The sequence below is a fragment of the Calonectris borealis genome, chromosome 1, assembly GCF_964195595.1.
Source record: "Calonectris borealis chromosome 1, bCalBor7.hap1.2, whole genome shotgun sequence".
NCBI lineage: Eukaryota > Metazoa > Chordata > Aves > Procellariiformes > Procellariidae > Calonectris > Calonectris borealis.
The window spans coordinates 201119782-201139892 of record NC_134312.1 but is presented as its reverse complement, the minus strand read 5'-3'; the positions used below and the strand labels follow the sequence as shown (position 1 = coordinate 201139892).

The window sequence follows — 20111 nt, the reverse complement described above, 5'->3', positions numbered from 1 at the left end:
GCTCCATATGAAGTTAACACGGCCCATTTTGTTTCTGAAGTATATTATTCTTAATAAGTTAAGCATAAACCAAAACAAGCAATTCAAACAAGCTTAACAGCCTGAACTGGTTTAAAATTTAAACATTCAGGCAAACTAGGGCACCTTATTATGGAAACATCATTTACTCCCATGACCTCCCAACTTAGAAAAATTCAATTATTTTATTGGAAAAATTCACTTCCCAAATAAAAAAGGCAAATTATTATCTGTACACTTTCATTTAACTGAAATGTTACATCACCAGCTTGTAGGAAAACTAACAGTGATGCCATCGTACAAGAGAATAACTACACTACTAAATTTGTACCACCAGGAAAAAAACAGTAAACAAGAAGGTGGCAGCTCAATAGCTAGTGTATAAAAATACTACAATAAAAAAAAAATCTTTTACAATTTGGACTTTCGTTATAGAATTTTACTTACATTGTCCATGAAATTTGGCTTAAATCCTCCTTCCTGCTGTCGTCGTAATTCCTCCTGTTCCCTCTGACGTAGCATCTCTTCTTCACGACGTCGATGTTCTTCTTCATGTCTAGAATATTTTTCAAAAACTATGTCAACTTAGACTCTTGATCTGTTCAGGCTTGTACTCAGTCTCAGGAGATAAGATCAAGCATATAAACAAAACTGGTCATTATTTAATTTTTTATTTAGCACAAGGCACTAATGTACTTCACCTGATGCGTTTGAATATTATTGAAGGGTTTTTTGGGGGGTTTTTTGTTTGGTTTTTTGGTTTTTTTTTTTTTAAACTGGAATACAAGGTAATAATGATACCAGCACATTCTATACCTGTTCTTCTGGCTACATATTGGAAAGCAGGTTAGAACATTCCAGTTTTTTAGCAAGTCACTATGGTTTAAAACATTTCAACTGCCAAAAGACACATTTTTAACTCTGCGAGGTGTTTGTGTTTTGTTCTTTTTTCTCATCTACATTTCTTACGATATTTAACATGAAAAATATAAACTCAATCAATGTGATGATACTATGTCTGTTCTCTTAAATTTTAGCAGAGGCATGAAAGCAAATATTTGTATGAATCAGATTGCAAAGGAAAAGCTGTTTGCAACATACGAGAATATCAAGTGAAAATACCCCCAAAAATCTCATGTCGGACTATACGTTTGCAATGCTACTATTCCACACGCAGATCACCCGCCCATAAATCTTAGAAGCATGTTCATATCTATTACAGCTCTATTACAGCTATGCTTCAGTCACAAGGTTAAAATAAATTATATGAGACAAAAAAATTCATGTTAAGACATTTCTACACTATTTAGAAAGCTCAGAAATTTACAACAGAACTAGTAGAGCTGAAATAAATGAAAAAAATTCAAGAAATACTTGAAACCATTCTTTTACATTGGCATAAGTGAACACTTGTCTGTTCAAGAACATTAACAGAAACATCACATTATGCTTTTGAAAAGCAACTTTTTAGCAGCAGAAATATTTTTATTTCATATCAAAAGCAAGCTCTACAAGCTAAAGCATCTAAATTCACGCAGACCTATAGCAGCTGCATGCCACACCTTTGCACAGTAGAAGACAAAATACCTCAATTGTATCTGTTTGCGTTTTTGAAGTTCCTGATTTCGAAGTTCTTCCAAACGCCTCAATTCTTCTTGACGCCGCATGAGATCTAACAGGATTAAAAATGTAATAAAGATAAAAGCTGCCAATCAGCAATGTGGCAACATAAAAAATTGCTATTACTGTCAGATTAAGTTCTAATATTCAATTTTTAAAGAATTTTCTCAACACATTTAACTAGTTTCTTCCCATAAAGCTAAGTCTAGTATATGAAAAAACACACTGGATCCACTGCTCACAGAAACACGGAAAGGTACAGAACTGGCAAAGCCTGCGAAGCAGGTTATGGAAACAGAAATCTGAAGTCGTCAAACAAATAAAAGGAGAAAAAACTCTCAATCACTTAAATCACATCCTGGTTTTACATCTAGGGCAAAGCATCAATTTTCTCACAATGCTGTGTACTGCTAAATTCGCACTAGCAAGAAAACTAGTTCAGTATATATGGGCTTATACTCTCCACTACCTATTGCAGATGACTGCATGGCACATATCAGAAAAAAGTGATATGAGATTTATCACATGACTCTGCTTATAGCGACTTACAAATGACTGATCTTTAACACTACCAGAAAGGAACAGCTGTATCATCTTAAAAAGCACTTAAAATGCTCTTAAAAAGCAGGGCCCAACAAATAGTAATTACTTTTGCTGTACTAGTTTCTGACCAGTCACATTATTGATTTCTGTCTGGAAATTTATGCTTTCTTCAATGAATATTAATTCTACCTTTTGTTAGAAAGCAGTTGTTTGCCTTTTCTATCTTCACAGGATATTGGCCGCATGACATTATTTACAGACACCATGATGAACATTCCACTATACCATCTATTATATGGCTTTAATGCTTTAGTTCAACTACTCCATACATTTCTCCATGCATTTCTTCTCTATTCTAATTAAAGCATCTTTTTAGCTATGCAAATCACTTTCCTGCAACTTGCATCAGCATATTATTACAACTTAACCTTTTACTTTAATATTCAAAAATAACTACGATGACCAGTACATTTCACCAAAATATCATCTATTTGTTTTCTTTTCTAACAAAGATGATCATTAGATTTTTACTCTCACAGCATCCTTATTGACATTAGAAGTCCTTTCTCAAGCACACTTCGCAGGCTTGCTTTTCCAACCTCTTCTGCAAAATTAACACATTTCACACTTCAATAGAATACGATTACATTGAAGATTCACTCAAATCACAAAGTCTGAGGGCTGCTTCTTTCCAACAGTGCTTGCCATAGCAGGCTTGGCCACTGTTATCCTGATAGTTGGGGAGCACCACAAGCACACTTTTTTTTTTTTTAAAATAACCTTTAGATTATCTCAGAGTACAAGTGCACTTTTTTCTTTTAAAATTAACCTTTAGGTTGTTTCAGGATATTACTGAGATCAAGAACGGACCCATTCTATCTATGCTCAATGTTGTCCACTGTTGGAAAAGTCGTTTCCTTGTCAATTTATATAGCATGCCCGTTCTCTTCTGTTAATACACTGGCACAGGATTTCCTACTTTCTCTCTACTACTAATTGCTACAAATTTATCATTTACTCCCTTTTATTCTTAAGGCGTAAAATCCTACTTTTCCCAGTGTCCTCTTTATTTTTTTCCACAGCATTGTTCTAATTACTGTCTTTCCTGAAATTGTTAGTATTTTAAAGTTCAACATACCAATTTATGATCCAGTACCATTTAACAACGGCAGAATATTGCCACAAAGCCTTACGAGATTAGAAAACATAGATCTAGAAGTTCAGGCCGCGCACAGAGCCATTCATATTAAAAGATCTGCAATGATGGTAATTCTGTACTGACAGATGTTAGACACAGGCCCTTTCTCTGAATAGAAAAAACCTGCACTAAAACAGCTGTGAAAGAAAAAAGACAAAAAGCATTATTCATTACCATTAGCTTCTGCACTTTCTTGTGCTTAGAAAAGGGTAAGGTCTTAATTTTATCCTCAACCTTCTACAGAGCAGAGGGCAGAAGGTGAAAGTGTACTCTCACCTCACAAGCTAATTCTACAAGCAGGAATATAAAGTCCAAAAGGATTTATAAGCTGCTGATTTTTTAGGTTCTAAAACTGGAGAACAAATGCCCAGCTTCCACAATACTGATAAAGAATGAAACTTCTGGTTAAATTCAGTCACGTTTTCCAGTATTTTCATAAACTATTTAACCACTATTATGAGGGAATGTTTACAACAATCTGAAGCATACCACCAATATGTAGATCAGAGAGATCATGCCAATTTACTTACACATGGAAACACGTATTCTGCTTTACAAATTACTTCTGACTCAATCTGTCAAAACATGACACTTAAAAGTGAAAAATTACACATATCAAAAGAATGAAGTCTACCTTCAGTATTAATACCACAATACAAAAAGCTGAGTACTTAAGCCAACATAGTCCTACTAGCTCTCAACATGTCCTACTAGCTCTCAAAGCAGTTTCAATAAAACCTTCACCTGCAGGAATATATGGACTCTATTACCCTTCCTATCTTCTTTTTAGCTCCTGACAATAACTATTTCAATACACCTTTAAATCTGTGGTTTGTGCATCGGGTACACAAAAATATTTATTCTACGTTTGGATGCTTTGAAATTTTCATTGCATTTTTCTTAAAAACCCTGTGATGCAATCTCATTAATGTAATTAATATCCTTGGCATGGTCTGAACTTATACCCAGAGACACTGTTCAGACCAGCAGAATTTAGAATGTCCGCTAATTCATTCAGCTAATGTCTGAAATAAATACAAGAGAAAAAAAAACACCTTATTTTCATACACACTGAAGCTGCAGAGTTGATGAGATTAAAACAGAAGGAATATTTACTAACCCTAGAGTTTGGCAAATTAAACATCTCTGCAGGTGCATAAGGAAAAATCCAATAATCTGAACAAAATTCCAGAGAAGTACTCTGTTAACCAAAGGAGGAAGGGAAAAAACCTCTTCCCACACTAACACAAAGCATGTTTCCTCACTGGAAACTGATTTTTCAGATAGGCAGTGATGAAGTTGCAACAAGAAGCCCTAGAGCAATCAAGAGAGACTTCAGGGCCTTGGGATGACTGGTTAAGGGATCAGGAGCACAAGCAGTGTTCTCCTCTATCCTTCCAGTTGCAGGGAACGATGAGGGGGAAGAAACAGGAACAGCCAGCAGATCAATACCTGGCTCCGAGCCTGGTGTCACCGGCAGAATTTTGGGGTTTCTGATCATGGTTTACACGACACCAGGCCTGCTGGCGACAGACGGGGTACACCTGTCTCAAAGGGGAAAAAGATCTTTGCACAGGACTTAGCAGGGCTCATTGAAAGAGCTTTAAACTAGATTTGAAGGGGGAAAGGGATAAAACCAGGCTCACTAGAGATAAGCCTGGGGGCAGCATGCCAATGTTTGCGGGATGGGTGAGCTAGCGAGGTCCTTTGGTCTGCCATTTCAGTGGAGATAGGGGATGGAGATCCATGCGGCAGCAAAGACGCAAGGGTTATCGATGTGTTAGAAACCACGGAAGCATCTGAGAATGGTCATGTAGGAATTAGGACTTCTCCTGCAAAAAGGTGGTGGGATCAACCCAACTGAAAGGCACCTACACCAATGCACACAGCATGGGCAACAAACAGGAGGAGCTGGAAGCCATTGTGCAGCAGGAAAACTATGATATAGTTGCCATCACAGAAAGATGGTGGGATGACTCGCACAACTGGAGCATTGCAATGGATGGCTATAAACTCTTCAGAAGGGATAGGCAAGGAAGGAGAGGCGGTGGGGTAGCCCTGTACATTAAAGAGTGTTTTGACGGTCTAGAGCTTAATGACGGTGACAATAGGGTCAAGTGTTTATGGGTAAGAATCAGGGGGAAGGCCAACAAGGCAGATATCATGGTGGGAGTCTGATATAACCACCCAACCAGGATGAAGAGGCAGATGAAATATTCTATAAGCAGCTGGGAGAAGTCTCACATTCACTAACCCTTGTTCTCATGGGGGACTTCACCTTACCAGATGTCTGCTGGAAATACAACACAGCAGAGAGGAAACAGTCTAGGAGGTTCCTGGAGTGTGTGGAAGATAAATTCCTGACACAGCTGGTGAAGGAGCCAACTAGGGAAGGTGCCCCACTGTTGTTTGTGAACAGAGAAGGACCTGTGGGTGGTGTGATGGTTGGAGGCTGTCTTGGGCAGCAATCATGAAATGATAGAGTTTTCAATTCTTGGAGAAGTAAGGAGGGGGGTCAGCAGAACTGCCACCTTGGACTTCCAGAGGGCAGACGTTGGCCTGTTTAGGAGACGGGTTGATGGAGTCCCTTGGGAGGCAGTCCTGAAGGGCAAAGGAGTCCAGGAAGGCTGGGCATTCTTCGAGAAGGAAATCTTAAAGGCACAGGAGCAGGCTGTCCCTATGGGCCAAAAGACGAGCTGGCGGGGAAGACGATCGGCCTGGCTGAACAGAGAGCTTTGGCTGGAACTCAGGGAAAAAAGGAGAGTTTGTGACCTTTGGAAGAAAGGGCAGGCAACTCAGGAGGACCACAAGGATGTTGTGAGGTTATGCAAGGAGAAAATTAGAAGGGCCAAAGCCCAATTAGAACTTAATCTGGCTACTGCCATAAAAGACAATAAAAAACGTTTCTATAAATACATTAGCAACAAAAGAAGGGCTAAGGGGAATCTCCTTTACTGGATGCGGGGGGAAGCACAGTGACAAAGTATGAGGAAAAGGCTGAGGTACTTCATGCCTTCTTTGCCTCAGTCTTTAATAGTAAGACCAGTTGTTCTCGGGGTACCTATTTCCCTGAGCTAGAAGACAGGGAGCAGAATGAAGCCCCCTTAATCCAATCCCTGTTACACCGCTTAGACACACACAAGTCTCCGGGGCCAGATGGGACCCACCCAAGGGTACTGAGGGAGCTGGCGGAAGTGCTCACCAAACCACTTTCCATCATTTATCAGCACTCCTGGCTAACCACGGAGGTCCCAGTTGACTGGAGATTAGCAAATGTGACGCCCTTTGAGAAGAAGGACCGGAAGGAGGATCCAGAGAACTACAGGCCTGTCAATCTGACCTCAGTGCAGGTCATCTTGAGTGCCAACACACGGCATTTACAGGACAACCAGGTAATCAGGCCCAGTCAGCATGGATTTATGAAAGGCAGGTCCTGCTTGACTAACCTCATCTCCTTCTATGACCAGGTGACCCACTTAGTGGGAGGGAAAAGCTGTGGATGTGGTCTACCTAGACTTTAGTAAAGCCTTTGAGACCGTTTCCCACAGCATTCTCCAGGAGAAGCTGGATGCTCATGGCTTAGAAAGGTACACTCTTCGCTGGGTAAAAAACTGGCTGGACGGCCAAGCCCAGAGAGTTGTGGTGAACAGAGTTAAATCCAGTTGGCAGGCGGTCACAAGCAGTGTTCAGGGCTCAGTACTGGGGCCAGTTCTGTTCAATATCTTTATCAATGATCTGGATGAGGGGATCGAGTGCTCCCTCTGTAAGTTTGCAGACAACACCAAGCTGGGCGGGAGTGTTGATCTGCTCGAGGGTAGGAAGGCTCTGCAGAGGGACTGGACAGGCTGGATCCATGGGCCGAAGCCAATTGCATGAGGTTTAACAAGAGCTGGGTCCTGCACTTCGGCCACAACAACCCCAGGCAACGCTACAGGCTTGGGGAAGAGTGGCTGGAAAGCTGCCCAGAGGAAAAGGACCTGGGGGTACTGGTTGACAGCCGGCTGAACATGAGCCGGCAGTGTGCCCAGGTGGCCAAGAAGGTCAACGGCATCCTGGCCTGTATCAGAAATAGTGTGGCCAGCAGGAGTAGGGAGGTGATCGTGCCCCTGTACTCGGCACTGGTGAGGCCGCACTCGAATACTGTGTTCAGTTTTGGGCCCCTCACTACAAGAAGGACACGGAGGTGCTGGAGCGTGTCCAGAGAAGGGCAACGAACCTGGTGAAAGGTCTGGAGAACAAGTCCTGTGAAGAGCAGCTGAGGGAACTGGGACTGTTTAGCCTGGAGAAGAGGAGGCTGAGGGGAGACGTTATTGCTCTCTACAACTACCTGAAAGGAGGTTGTAGCGAGGTCGGTCTTGGTCTCTTCTCCCAAGTAACAAGCAATAGGACAAGAGGAAATGGCCTCAAGTTGCGCCAAGGGAGGTTTAAATTGGATATAAGGAAAAATTTCTTCATCAAAAGAGTTGTCAGGCATTGGAACAAGCTGCCCAGGGAAGTGGTTGAGTCACCATTCCTGGAGATACCTAAAAGACGTGTAAAAGTGGCACTTAAGGACATGGTTTAGTGGTGACTTGGCATTGCTAGGCTAACAGTTGGACTCAATGATCTTAAAAGTCTTTTCCAACCTAAACGGTTCTATGATTCTATGACTAACATTCACATTCCTCACCTGTAAGATATACCTATGCTTACATGCAAACCAAATGCTTTAACGTTTTCTGCTTGGAAAATAAACAAAGAAACAACTTGTCATTTCAGGTGCTGCAATAACTATTTGGCATTTCAAAACAGTTTTTTACTGTATCATCCTCTGTATTTCAGTACAAGATCTTATATAAACAATACGGTTTCATACTAAAAGCAGGCATGCCTATTTAGAAAAAACAGGCTACGTAAACTTTTTCCTAATGACAACTTTCATTTGCAGTAGATTTAAGAATACTATATAAAAAATTAAATATGCTCCTTTTAATCTCTTTTCCAGTTAAGAAAATGTTTTAAAACAGATTTTAAAAGACTATGAGTTTACATTCAGTATATCCAAGCATTTAGGTACTTTAATTCCACCAATCTAGTGAATACTCTAATCCAGCTCATATAGATATTTTCAACATGTCATTCAAGTCAGCAAAAAAAATTAAGATGAACCAGTCTCACACAGGGAAGACGTACTATCAACAAAAATGTCCCTTCCTAAGAGTAAGCATTAAGTAAAGCCAAATAATTGCAGCAGACAGCTTGTATGAGTTATCTGGGTTTAAGTTTTGAAATGCACTCACTACTTAGAATCTCAAGAAGTTCAAATCCCTTATAATGACAAGGCACTCTTATTCAGCCCATCAAGCTAGTTATTGTACTGTCTTATGATCTAACACTCTCAGGGATAAGTATTTTTTTAAGTAGTCATGATCTCCCTTAAATTAAGATTTAAAAAAAAAAAAAAACCAAACACTTCAGTGTTTCTTTCATGCAACAAACCTTGAGATCCTTTCCAACAGATTTGCAATATATTTAAACTTCATCCACTCAAGTCTTGCAATTTAGCAGTCATACAGAGGGAACTAAAATCAAGTAGTAGTTCAATAGTTCTGACCTGGAAAGCAGTGACTGCAGGTCCACAGCATTTTGGGAAAAACGTGTTCTGGGGAACACTTGCTAACAAGCAGAAAGTACCAGATACTTGCCCTGCTACTGTCCTCTCTGTGCAAGAAACACAAGCTCCACCCAGCTCCATTCTTAAAGATAGGGCTTGAAAGCAATTGCTAGAGGACTTTTTTTCCCCCCAACACTAGCAGAAGGCAAGATGTCCAAACAATTACCGAAGATAGATAGATACATAACCTTAAAATTTCAAGAATGACTGAAATGCATGGCAACTGTGAGTTATTTTGCATTGTTACATACATATAATACTATGCAGACATCAGACTTCTCAGCTGGCTTTCAAAGGAAAAAAAAGTAACATTAGCTACTGTAACATTTAAAATCATACTAGAGGTGCACAGAACAGCCAAAAGAAGTACGAGCCATCATTTTTTTATTTTTTCCTGCACATGGCCCACAAACAGTGCTTAGTCCTATCTAGTACCATAAGCAACCCCAAAAATGGAAAATAATTTTACTGATGAGTGTGAAGCTACCATTCAATTTCTTTACATAAACTACTTACACTAAACAAATTTAAAAAGTGAAGACGACCTAGACAATCACCCCTTTCTCAGTTTCTTAATCCTTCTCTGCAAATCATCAAGGAATGTCCGTAAGGAAAAATATTATTTCCTTTTTCTCAGTTCAATGCATTTAATTAAATAGCGTCTGGCAAAATCTTTAACATACAGCTCAATATGCTACACAAAAAAATATCTGTGACAAAACAATTTTAATGCTAGTAGATTATCTGATTTTACCTTGCCTCATCAGCATTAGCTGATGCTCATGTCTAGCTGCTTCCATTTCTGCCTCTAGTTTCTCTTTGGCTTCTCTAATGTTCCTGTCAACCTGTTCACGCTGTTGCTTTTCCATCTCATCAAGAGCCTTCCACCGTGAAGCATACTCAAACTCAAATGTTCCAGGCTGAGCAAAACGTGGAGGCTGTTCTCTTTCCCTAATAAAAATGTTGCAGTTAAAATGTACAGAAGGACACATTTAAATCAACAGCTGCAACAGCCAAGGAATTTATAAACAATCACTTCAAGTGTAGATCTGACTTTAAATCAACCTGTCAGATGACTACATTCTAAACCAGTTAAAGCTTAAGTCAGCTGTTAAGACAAGTAGTACGATCAGCAAAATTGTCCAAATAAAGATCTGTTCAATTATATAATTTTAAGATAAAAATTCGTATTTACATCAGTACAAAATACTAAGCTGCAACACTAGATTAACTGTGTTCAGCCTTCTAAAGCAGTCAATTCATAAAACCAATTATTTAAATAAATATCAAAGCTTACTAGACAGCTCAGAATATTAGTCAGAATCTCTAAGTACAGTAAAAGGTGCCAACATTTTATTTCACATTCTAACACTAATATTGTAACTAACACTGACACATTTTTTAAAAGTGGTATTCTACAGCCTTACCAGAATAAGCATTTTAGCGTCAAACACCATGATCTCTAAATGGCAATCAAATTTCAATATTAAAAATTAGTATTATCAGATTGGGTGACTTCTCTTCCACCTCATGATCAAGACTCACTTTCTCATGTCATGCTCAAAGTTTTATCTGAACCGTGGAAGCTGCAGAGATTTACAACCCACTGACTTTACATTAAGGGGCTATTCAGAGAACAAAAAATCTGTGGGTATAAAATCTCTGCAGGCTTAGACCACACCTCTAACCCATAAAAGATATAGCTTGGCTGGAAACAAGTTCCAACTGATTTCAGTGTAGTCCAGGAATCTATCTACTTTAGTAAATGCACAGAACGTTAAACAAACAAGTCAAGTCTGAATTTTACTATGATTCCGAAGTCTTGGCAAGGCCCTATTTAATCCTTGGACACAAAACAGCACAACATACAAAACACTGCTTCCTGTTACACAAACTCAAAAATAAAAATTAGCATATATTTATCAAGCTAACTAAGTAACATAAATCATGTTTTATAAAATAAAGCTAAACACAACTTACTTGTGATACTGTTGTGTTTTTTGCATTAGCTTCTCTGGGAGCCCATCTTCATCATCAAATTGCTCCATTGGTTCTACAACAACAGGTCGAGGTGTTCTGGAAGACAGTTTCAATTGAATAATTGAATCATAAATGAAGCAGTTATAAATTATTCTAGTATTTTGAGGAAACACTTCAGAAAGCTTACATGTTGTCTGTAATTCCTGTGTATCTATCTGTAATTCCCATGTCTTGCAAATTCTTCTTAAATCATAGAATTCCAATGAATCCTGATTTTAAGAATGATCTTTGAAGATAATTGTTTCTACACCCAAAACCAGCTATTCTGCCTAGAAACCACAATTTACGTGATGTAGTTCTGTTTGCTATGAAGTATTTAAAGATTAAATAAAAAACAAAAATCTCAAAACCATCTATAAACAATTACAAAATATTTAGGAAGGAACTACCTTTTTGTTTTCATCAGTGAGGCAACACAGGGGCCATGATTATATTGGGAAAGTACCAAACAAACCCAAAACAGAGCAACACAACCTATTCATAATTCCACAGACTATTAAAAGTTACTTTTGAAAGTTATTCTACAATTGAAAACAGCTTGATAATTTGGCATTAATATTCCAGTGATAATTAGAAAAACATTTCTGCTTAAGTTATTTAAAACCCATTCTTTGAAGAACCATACTCTCACAAATCAGAATCCTAATTTATCTTTGAAAATACCTTCCCTGAATTCTCATTATCTGTAGTAATCAGAAGCAATTATTAGCCAGTACTGCCAAGGATAGCAGAACAAGGATCCTGAATTGTGTAAAAAGCTTCTGCATCAGTCTTGGGAGCACAGCCTATAATACATAGCTTAAAATGGTAAGAAAAGAGCTAGAGACACTATTTTCAAACGCCAGTGCTTATTTATTGTGTTCCACACCTTTATTTCACTTTGCAGATCTTTTCACAGAAAAAAATCAATATATTTTAACATCATCAACAGCTGAAAAAGAAAGCTTTGGGCATCGAGTGCAGATTAAAAAGATGAAGTCTGGAATCACAAAGCACAACTCAGCAACTGTACAACTCGGCAATCACAGAGCACAACTCAGCAACTGCACAACTCAGCATGGCAATTGCTGGCAGTTCTGTTATTTAAATGTAACTGAACTGTGGTGTTAAAAAGCTTTGATTTAGAACAACAATTTGAAACCTCTAAACTAACATTTCAAATGCCTAGTTTTGATATATTTAGCCCATGAATTGAAAGATTTTCTTCTGATCAGGCAAAGAGTTTCCAGCTAAAAATGTAAAATTTTAGATTCTGAAGCAAAATATCAAAGTATCACAGCAGCAGATTCATGCTAATTATCTTTGCAACTGCGCATTAGGGAACATGTCAGCCACCTAAGCAAGATAAAGATCAAGGGCTTTTTATTCACTCAGGCCATGGTTAGATAGTCATTTCAATCCAACGAATCTATCCAGCTGGTAAAACAAGAATACCCACCCTCATATCCTAGCTTCTTTTTCCCTGTCACATCTCTCATGCCAAGAATAGCATTCATGTAACACTGAACTAGATTAGTTCCCTAGTTTGGCTCACCATGCTTCCATTCAAATACTAATGCCAAGAAAACCCAGGGGATAAGAACAAATTGCTGGCACCTACTGATAACAGTAGAGACATATTCAGATTGAATTTTCTATGCAGCCACCAGCTTAGTTCAGTGGCACACAAGATTTATGACATTATCATGAGAAAGAGGAGTTCCATATCCTTTCCCCACCTGCAGTCTCCTCCTGGCAACATTTTCTCCTACCTTATCCTCTGCTGGACCTGATGTCCATAGCACTCATGTCAGCAAGCACATGATTAAACAGCCAAAAATGAACCCAACAAAAGCAGCTGAATACTTTTCTGTTGTTTTAACAGGCACAAGTGGCTTATGGAAGTATCAGAAAGTTCTCAAGCGGATAAAAGATCAACAGCACAGCCAGGGCAGGAAGATAAAAAGAACTACAAATTCCCCAATTTGAAGGCAGCAAGCTTCCATGCTGTGGAACCACAGCCTTATTTTCCCAAATGAGAGCCAGAAAAATTAAAAAAAATTCCTGAATATCTTTCATTTCACACAGTCTTCAAGAAAGGATTTGAAAACGTCACTAGTGAATGTGTTAAAGCATAGCAGTTAACAACTCTCTTCAGCAACTACAGAAATAAGAGATGCAAGGGAGAAGTGCTGTAATTTGCAAGCTTGCTTGCCCTTGAAATATAAAGTTTTCCAGAGATCATTGCCATAAACTTCTGCAGAATCTAAGTCTTCATTTAAGAAGAAGAAAAAAAAAAAGTACTTCTGGCCTTTCAAGCCACAAATAAAGCTTTTGAGCTAGAAATAAACGCAGGAAGACTTTCCTGAGTCTACAGAAATATAAGCAATGTAGTGCACTGTTCTGCTAATAAACAGAGGAATATTATTTTATCACATTGTTACTGGGATCAAGAAGAATGCAATCAATGAAAATAAAGTGTCACTAGAAAAAGCCCTACTATATACAGAAGGAGAAGTAATATTGCATATAGAAAGGAAAAGCAAATGTTGCTATCAGACTCTCTTATGGTAATTACAAGTCTTATAAACAGTAAGCAGAAAAAGACTTGTTTTCCTCCCAATAAAAAGTCAGGAGTATTTGGGGTATTAATGTAAAACACCTCAATTTCTCACCTCATGGCTTTCATAATTTGAAAATAATAACTAGGGAATACTCATGAATGCAGTTTTCTTTCACATCAGAAATATATACTCACACAAATTCAAACAAAAGTCTGTGAACTTACGTTGTTAGCAAGAATGCCCCATCACTGCATCTTTCTAGAGCTTTCCGTGCTGGAGGTTTGGCTGCAAACTCTACGAAACCTTTTCCTGTAGCTCTGCCACGATCATCTACTACAACAACCGCTCTTTCCACTGGCCCAAATTGAGAGAATGCTTGTTCCAGCAGCTCATTAGAAACCACAGGTGAAAGATTCTTGACCGTTAGGGCAGCTCCATGTGTAGCAAATCGAATTCGAAGTGGTCTGCTCTTCAAAATAGTACCATCAAGTTCTGCCTTTGCTATTTCAGCCAGTGTCCTAGATTCCTTTTTCAAGATATAAAATATTTTATTTTCAAAGAGAACAGATATCACTGTTGTCGTTCCCCTCCCCCCCCCCCCCCCCAAGAAAAGTAGCACATTTTTTTTCCTTAATTTGAGCACATTAGCATCAGGGTCATTCAACTTTTTTTTTTCGACCAAAAAAAACCCCCAAAGTTCCTGTCCACTGATGTAAAAAAAAAAAAATGCATGTCATCCCCTGTGATTTATTCTAAAAAACAACACAGGCGAAAAATTTTATTGCACATTACAGGACTTAACAAATTATCATTATGATGGATATATTTGTGCTGCTCTGTAAAGGCTTTCAGCAGAGTTGAAAACTTGGTGCTTTTTCACATTTACCTATTCAAATGTTTATATTCTGCATCCCTAGCTCTTCCTTCCCTAGTAGGAAACAGTATTTTCAAAGATTACACTGCAGGATCTAAGGTGGTTTGGGTTTTTGTTTTGTTTTTAAATAAGTGAAAATATCACACTTGCTCATTATCACTGTTGGATGAACTCTCGATGGATATCCAATTCGAATTTCATCAACAAATGATAAGATTATCTTCTTTGCTCAGGTATTCATTCTTCTCACTTTTATGGGCTTTCTGCACCCACATCCATGAGACAGTCTGCATCAGTAACTGCCTTTTTTCTCATTTCAGAGATTTTCACCGAGTTTGATAGCTGTAATCTCTTATATTTAAAGAAATTATTCTTTAGATCATAACCAGTTTCTCCACAGTTCAACTGACTAGGTTGAACTATATTCCTAACAGGAATATATTTCCATAACAGAAAAGGGAAGTTCAGAAAAAAGCTGTATCTAATCTGTATCACATACAAAATTGAGTAATGACATGTAAATATATTGCACTGCCTCCAGAAAATCAAACTGGGGGATTCTCCAGTTAAAAGATGTGTGGCAGAATGCCAGAGGCACTTCTCTTTAAGATGACAACCAAAAAGAAAAAATCCTAACCAGTAAAATATATGGAAAAACCATAACTAGAGACACCCAAAGCACTCTAAAACTATTCCCAGAATGATATAAATCAGTGCATTCTAGACATGGCAGTCATGAAAACTAATCCTGCACATTAAATTGACATTTAAAAACAGTATCATAAGCTTTTCAGATGAATCCTTTTTTGCATGCTGACTTGAGCATATTCGATCGAATATTGTATTATCCTTAAAAAGCTACTCTTATCTGGACACAAGTAATTCAAACAACCCAAGGTCCCATTTCTTTGCAATTTTGAGATTACATGTTCCATTTTCACGATGTGTGAGCAGTGGTATTTCGAAACAATCCTGTCCAGTCTTTAAAATTAAATGTGTTTTCATACACCAAACCTATACTCATAATGAACTGTACAGGCTGAAATTTGCTTCTACACAAAGAAGGATTTTTTCTAGTCCCAAAGTACGATACATTCTCCCAATTAAATAAGAAAAGCCTTTATACAGGTTTTACACAGATCTAGCCTTTACACAGATCGCACAACCACATCTTCCATTAACTGAAGAATAACAGGCTGCAGGAGTAACCGTGGTAGCAGCACATAAACGGTAACTGGTGGAGGGGACCTGAAACCAGCAGAGTTCCGCGTAGTGAGGTGGGAACCTAAACGCGAGGGGCTGGGAAGGCTGCTCACAATGCAGGCCTCTGGCCTGGATGTATGGAGGCAAATAGGGGAGGGGGGAGAAAGAAGAGGAAGCTGAGGGAACAGCGCTAGCAGCAAGGAGAGAGAGAGAATGAGGGGCAGTTACTGTCTTCTTCACATCCGCCCGACAAGGAAGGCGGGGGGTGGGGGAGGGGAGCAAGGGACAGGAGTCTCCCTCTTGCAAAGGCAGCCCCGGGGTTACGGGGCAGCCACAGAGGCTCGTGCGAATCCTTACCAGGCGAATGAAGCCAAAGCCACGATCCCGATTGATGAAGACCTCGCTAGGCTCCCCATAGCGCTCGAATAGGCGCTTGAAATCTTCCTCGGTGATATCAGTAGGCAGATTCCCCACGAACAGCCGGCAGCGCTGCGTGTAGCTCTTCTCGCCAGGTTTGAGAAAGCTTTTGATATCGATGGTGAACCCAACCTCCTGCTCTTCATCTCCACCTTCTTTGCTCGGCACTAGCGCCATGGCCGCCGCTGCCTCACTCTCCGTTTCTAGGCCCCGCAATCCCTTCAGGTTGCCGCCACCGCCCCCCACCATACCCAGCGGCGCCGCTGGTGAGCTATTCTCGATCCGTACTTGCTTCAAGTTCCTATTCGCTGCCATATTGAGACCTCGCTGCTTTCCCGCTGGTTTCCTCGGGGGACGCGGAGCCCGGTTCCGCAACCACCGCCTCGGACCCTCAGCCAATTCAAAATGGCGCCGCCACCAACCTCGACGAGTTGTAACGTCCCTGAAGAAAGCCCCGCCCACCATCGCCCGCGCTGCCTTCCCCGCCACTGCTCCTGCTCCCGCTCCTTGCTGGGCGCGGGGAGGGGTCCGCGCATGCGCCGTCCTGCGCGGCCGTGGGAAGGCCGTGGCGGTGGCTTGTCCGCCCATGGCGGGCTGGCTGCGCTCGGGCGCTGTTGCTCCCTTTCAGCTCCGGCGTGCAGGCGGACCTGCCTCAAACAGCGAGAGATCGGTCTTTGCGTCTGCAGAGAGAGATGCGTACCAGCGGGCTCCACTGCCTGAGAGGATAGCCCGGCCAGAAGCTTCCCTGCTGCTCCTTGCTAGCTCGGCTCCCTCGGTGCTTGACCTGCGCGCACGGAGAGCAGCCGCAAGCGCAACCATGTTGTATTAGAGTAGTGGTCGCAGGAGCGTTCGGATCCTGCGAGTTCCGCGACAGTCCGTCCCCAGACAGAAGAACCCCTTGCTGCGGTCTCCCCTGAGGGAAAGGCAGGCAGGCGGGGGGCCCTGGTCGCTGCGGGAGAGGGAGGCAGGCATAACATGAGAGATGCTGAGGCGGCTGCAGGGGAACAGCCCGGGGGAAGGAACGCCCGAGCACTGCCGTCAAGAGATTTGGGTGTATTTCCAGCCATGTGCCATATGATACACAGTCAGAAGCATCTGTTCTAGCTTTTAATTTTCTGTATCGCAGCATTACTTCCCTACCAAATATCAGGATCCTGCTGAAAATCAGGGAAGCATCAGACCTCTCAAAGAAAGTCATGAGAGCTTTTTATGCTGCAAACTTGTAAATGCCACACATCTTGATCTGCAATTAAAAATCCCAAACTATTTGTATTTACCCTTAAACAACTTCAAAGTGATTGCTCGGATAACAGCACTCCAGTGGTGACAGCTGTATCAGTGCTAAAGTCGGCTTCTCAACAGAGGCAATGGTGGCTTACTGCTCAACATGTCTCTGGCCTCCCAGGTTTGTTTCTTTTTACTTCCTAGAATCTGCAACGAGTCACGGTTAGGATCAGTACTTGTAACTCAAGCTACAGTGGTAGATCATGACAGAATACATCAGGGAGCACTAGAACTAAGAGGTAAATTAGGGCATGGAGGCAGATGCTCCATTTGAGAGGATGGAAGAAACAAGGGAAAGCATGAAATTCTGCACTGAAAAAGTAGGGAATGCAGTAGACAGTGGTTGATGGCCTGAGGTTGGGATCCTATTCAGAAGTGCGGGGCCTGGGAACTGAGGCACACCTCTCTGCATGACCTGACACAGGTGGGAGCTGCTGCTGCTCTTCATCTTTTGCCATTAAAGACAGCGTTTGCCTGCAGTATTACTCATGGCAATATCTGGACAAAGTAAGCTTAGAGTAGGTTTTGGTCTCCACTACTGAGCTTTTCTTACAAAGTTAAATTGACTAAGAATATTAAAAATATTAGCTGTCATAGCTGTGCCAGCAAGCTTGACAGTATAAACATAACGGTGTGGAGAAAGAAGGGCTTAATGCAACCTGAAGAAGTGACGCATACTTTGTAATTATCTGAAGATGATCTCATTATGCTACTACTCGGGCATTAAGAGTGGTTACAAGATAATGTCATTGCAGTGCCATCTGGTGACAAATATTGGAATTATCATTAGAACTTTAATAGAAGAAATCAAGTGAAAATCAAGATGGAAAACCTACAATAAAATAATCTCTCTGGTCCCAGATGAACAGGATGACGTGGATTTTCTATTTTTAAACCTGGTGGGCAGGCCTCCTTTCTCTGTTCTGAATATTAGCACAATTCAACAAGATACATTCATTCTTTTTACATGGAGAGAAATGTATGTGAATCACATTTATAAAATAATCTGTAAAACCTAACCTAATATGGTTAGTAGTCACCTATATGCATGACATATTAGTAGATTTTTTATGTGAATGAAAACCAGTATTCCAGAATTATCCGAGTATGAGAAGTCAGTATTATTCTTTAAAACAAAATTGGTCTCAAGGAAACAAGGACTGAAAATATATGAAAATATATTTGTCTGTGAAAATGTACATGTCAGATGGACATTTAGGCTTGACAAATGTTACCTAATTTTTCCAAAGCTACTTTCCCCACTAATAAAACCAATACGCACAATGCACTTCATTTTGAATATTTTTCAGTATACTGTCTTTGCCTATTCTGTAGAAGAGTGACAGTTAACTACTACAGCAAGCAGGAAGTTAAAACGTTAAGGAAGCATTCCCCAAATATATTCAGCCCTTAATTTATCTCTAAACAATCATTCAGTGTGCCGTCAGCACATCAGGCAGTAGAGCTTCCTGACAGACAGTCCCTGGGATTAGGTTAGGAAGAAGCAGCAGTTTGTGTGGAACAGTAAAAGTGACTGGGAGAGACCCAGAAGGGCTGAGCTCCTAGCCCTGAAAGAAAGCAGTGCCACAAACATATTTTATTCAGGCCATTTTCTTCCAAGCAGTTTAACGCAAACTCGGGCACTTGCCCACTTACCAAGCTGGGCAATTAGCCCAACCAAAATAGCCCGCAGGCCCTATAGGCCTTCCCCTTCGCATTTCCCACTGGGCATATTTGTCTTTCTCTGGCCTCAGGAAGCCTGTCTCTTCCTCTGAAGTCCTACCACAACACATGGTGTGCAGACAAACTTTAACCACTCTCTGACGCTTTAACCCTGATATGAGCTGATGAAAACTGCACTACCAAATCACAAAACCGCCTGCTATTCTTCATCCCATACTTTGTGCACCATGAAAAGGATCCACCACCAGTCTATCTGGTTATGGCCTTTACACAGCAGCTACCATCCAAATAACCACACACCAAGGTCGTGGAAACAATCTTTGCAGTGCAATCACTCAAAATTAAGCCATGCCATTGATATAGCACTAGGTACTTAAAAATACTAAACCCCACACCCATCAGATATTTTCTTCCTCAGTACTTATGGCACCATTTATGATGCAGGAAGAATTTGTTGTTGGGATCACGTGAATAAGGGATGAGCACTGGGTTGAAGATAAGTAGGCTACCAACTGTTGAGGCTGAACCCTGTTAAGAAGCACGGATCCTGATGCAGAGCTAACACCTCTGCTCTGCTCCATGGTGAATTTATATACAGATAGTAGGGAAGTGTTGACCCGCCACATCTGGAGCATGGATTCACAGAGTAGGAGAGGGTTGTGGCATGGCACTGAGAAGATGTGATAAACAGCTGTTGGTCCAAGAGACAATTATGAGAGTATCACGGTAAATGTGTGAAACTTAGCACAGCTGGAAACATGGGACAGGCTGAAGATGCTGTTAACATCTAATTCTCAAATGCTAGATAAGCAGGAGACATGCCTGGCAATTAGATCATTGATATGGAGGTAAGGGGGTTCCAAGCACTGGCTATCTCAGCTTCTTTTTTGTGGAGACTTTTTTGGGGATAGTGGGCAATTCTTTTCAGTGCTTCTCTATTGCCCTAATGATTTTGAGCAAGAGATTTCACTGCATTAGCAGGCAAGAAAGAAGCTGGAGTTTGAATGAGCTCCCTATGAGCTGGTTCCCTTATTA

General features: G+C 40.5%; 1 protein-coding gene across 21 annotated transcripts in view; it reads right to left on the bottom strand.

The window, feature by feature from the left end:
* PSPC1 (paraspeckle component 1) overlaps positions 1–16648 on the bottom strand; it is a 70968-nt gene extending 54320 nt beyond the window's left edge. For 20 of the 21 annotated variants that reach the window (XR_012672011.1, XR_012672010.1, XR_012672014.1 and 17 more), the window contains exons 1-6: positions 16050–16573; positions 13840–14141; positions 11013–11108; positions 9787–9983; positions 1606–1690; positions 466–574 (exon numbers count right to left, since the gene is read on the bottom strand). Coding sequence is in view for 16 of the 21 variants with exons in the window: in XM_075139987.1 (XP_074996088.1) it covers positions 466–574; positions 1606–1690; positions 9787–9983; positions 11013–11108; positions 13840–14141; positions 16050–16424 (1164 nt within the window). In the remaining 5 variants the exon portion in view is untranslated. Of the gene's footprint in view, positions 1–465; positions 575–1605; positions 1691–9786; positions 9984–11012; positions 11109–13839; positions 14142–16049 lie in introns of all 21 variants that reach the window. The other variant, XR_012672013.1, reaches the window with a different exon arrangement.
* Between the last annotated feature and the right edge of the window lie 3463 nt (positions 16649–20111).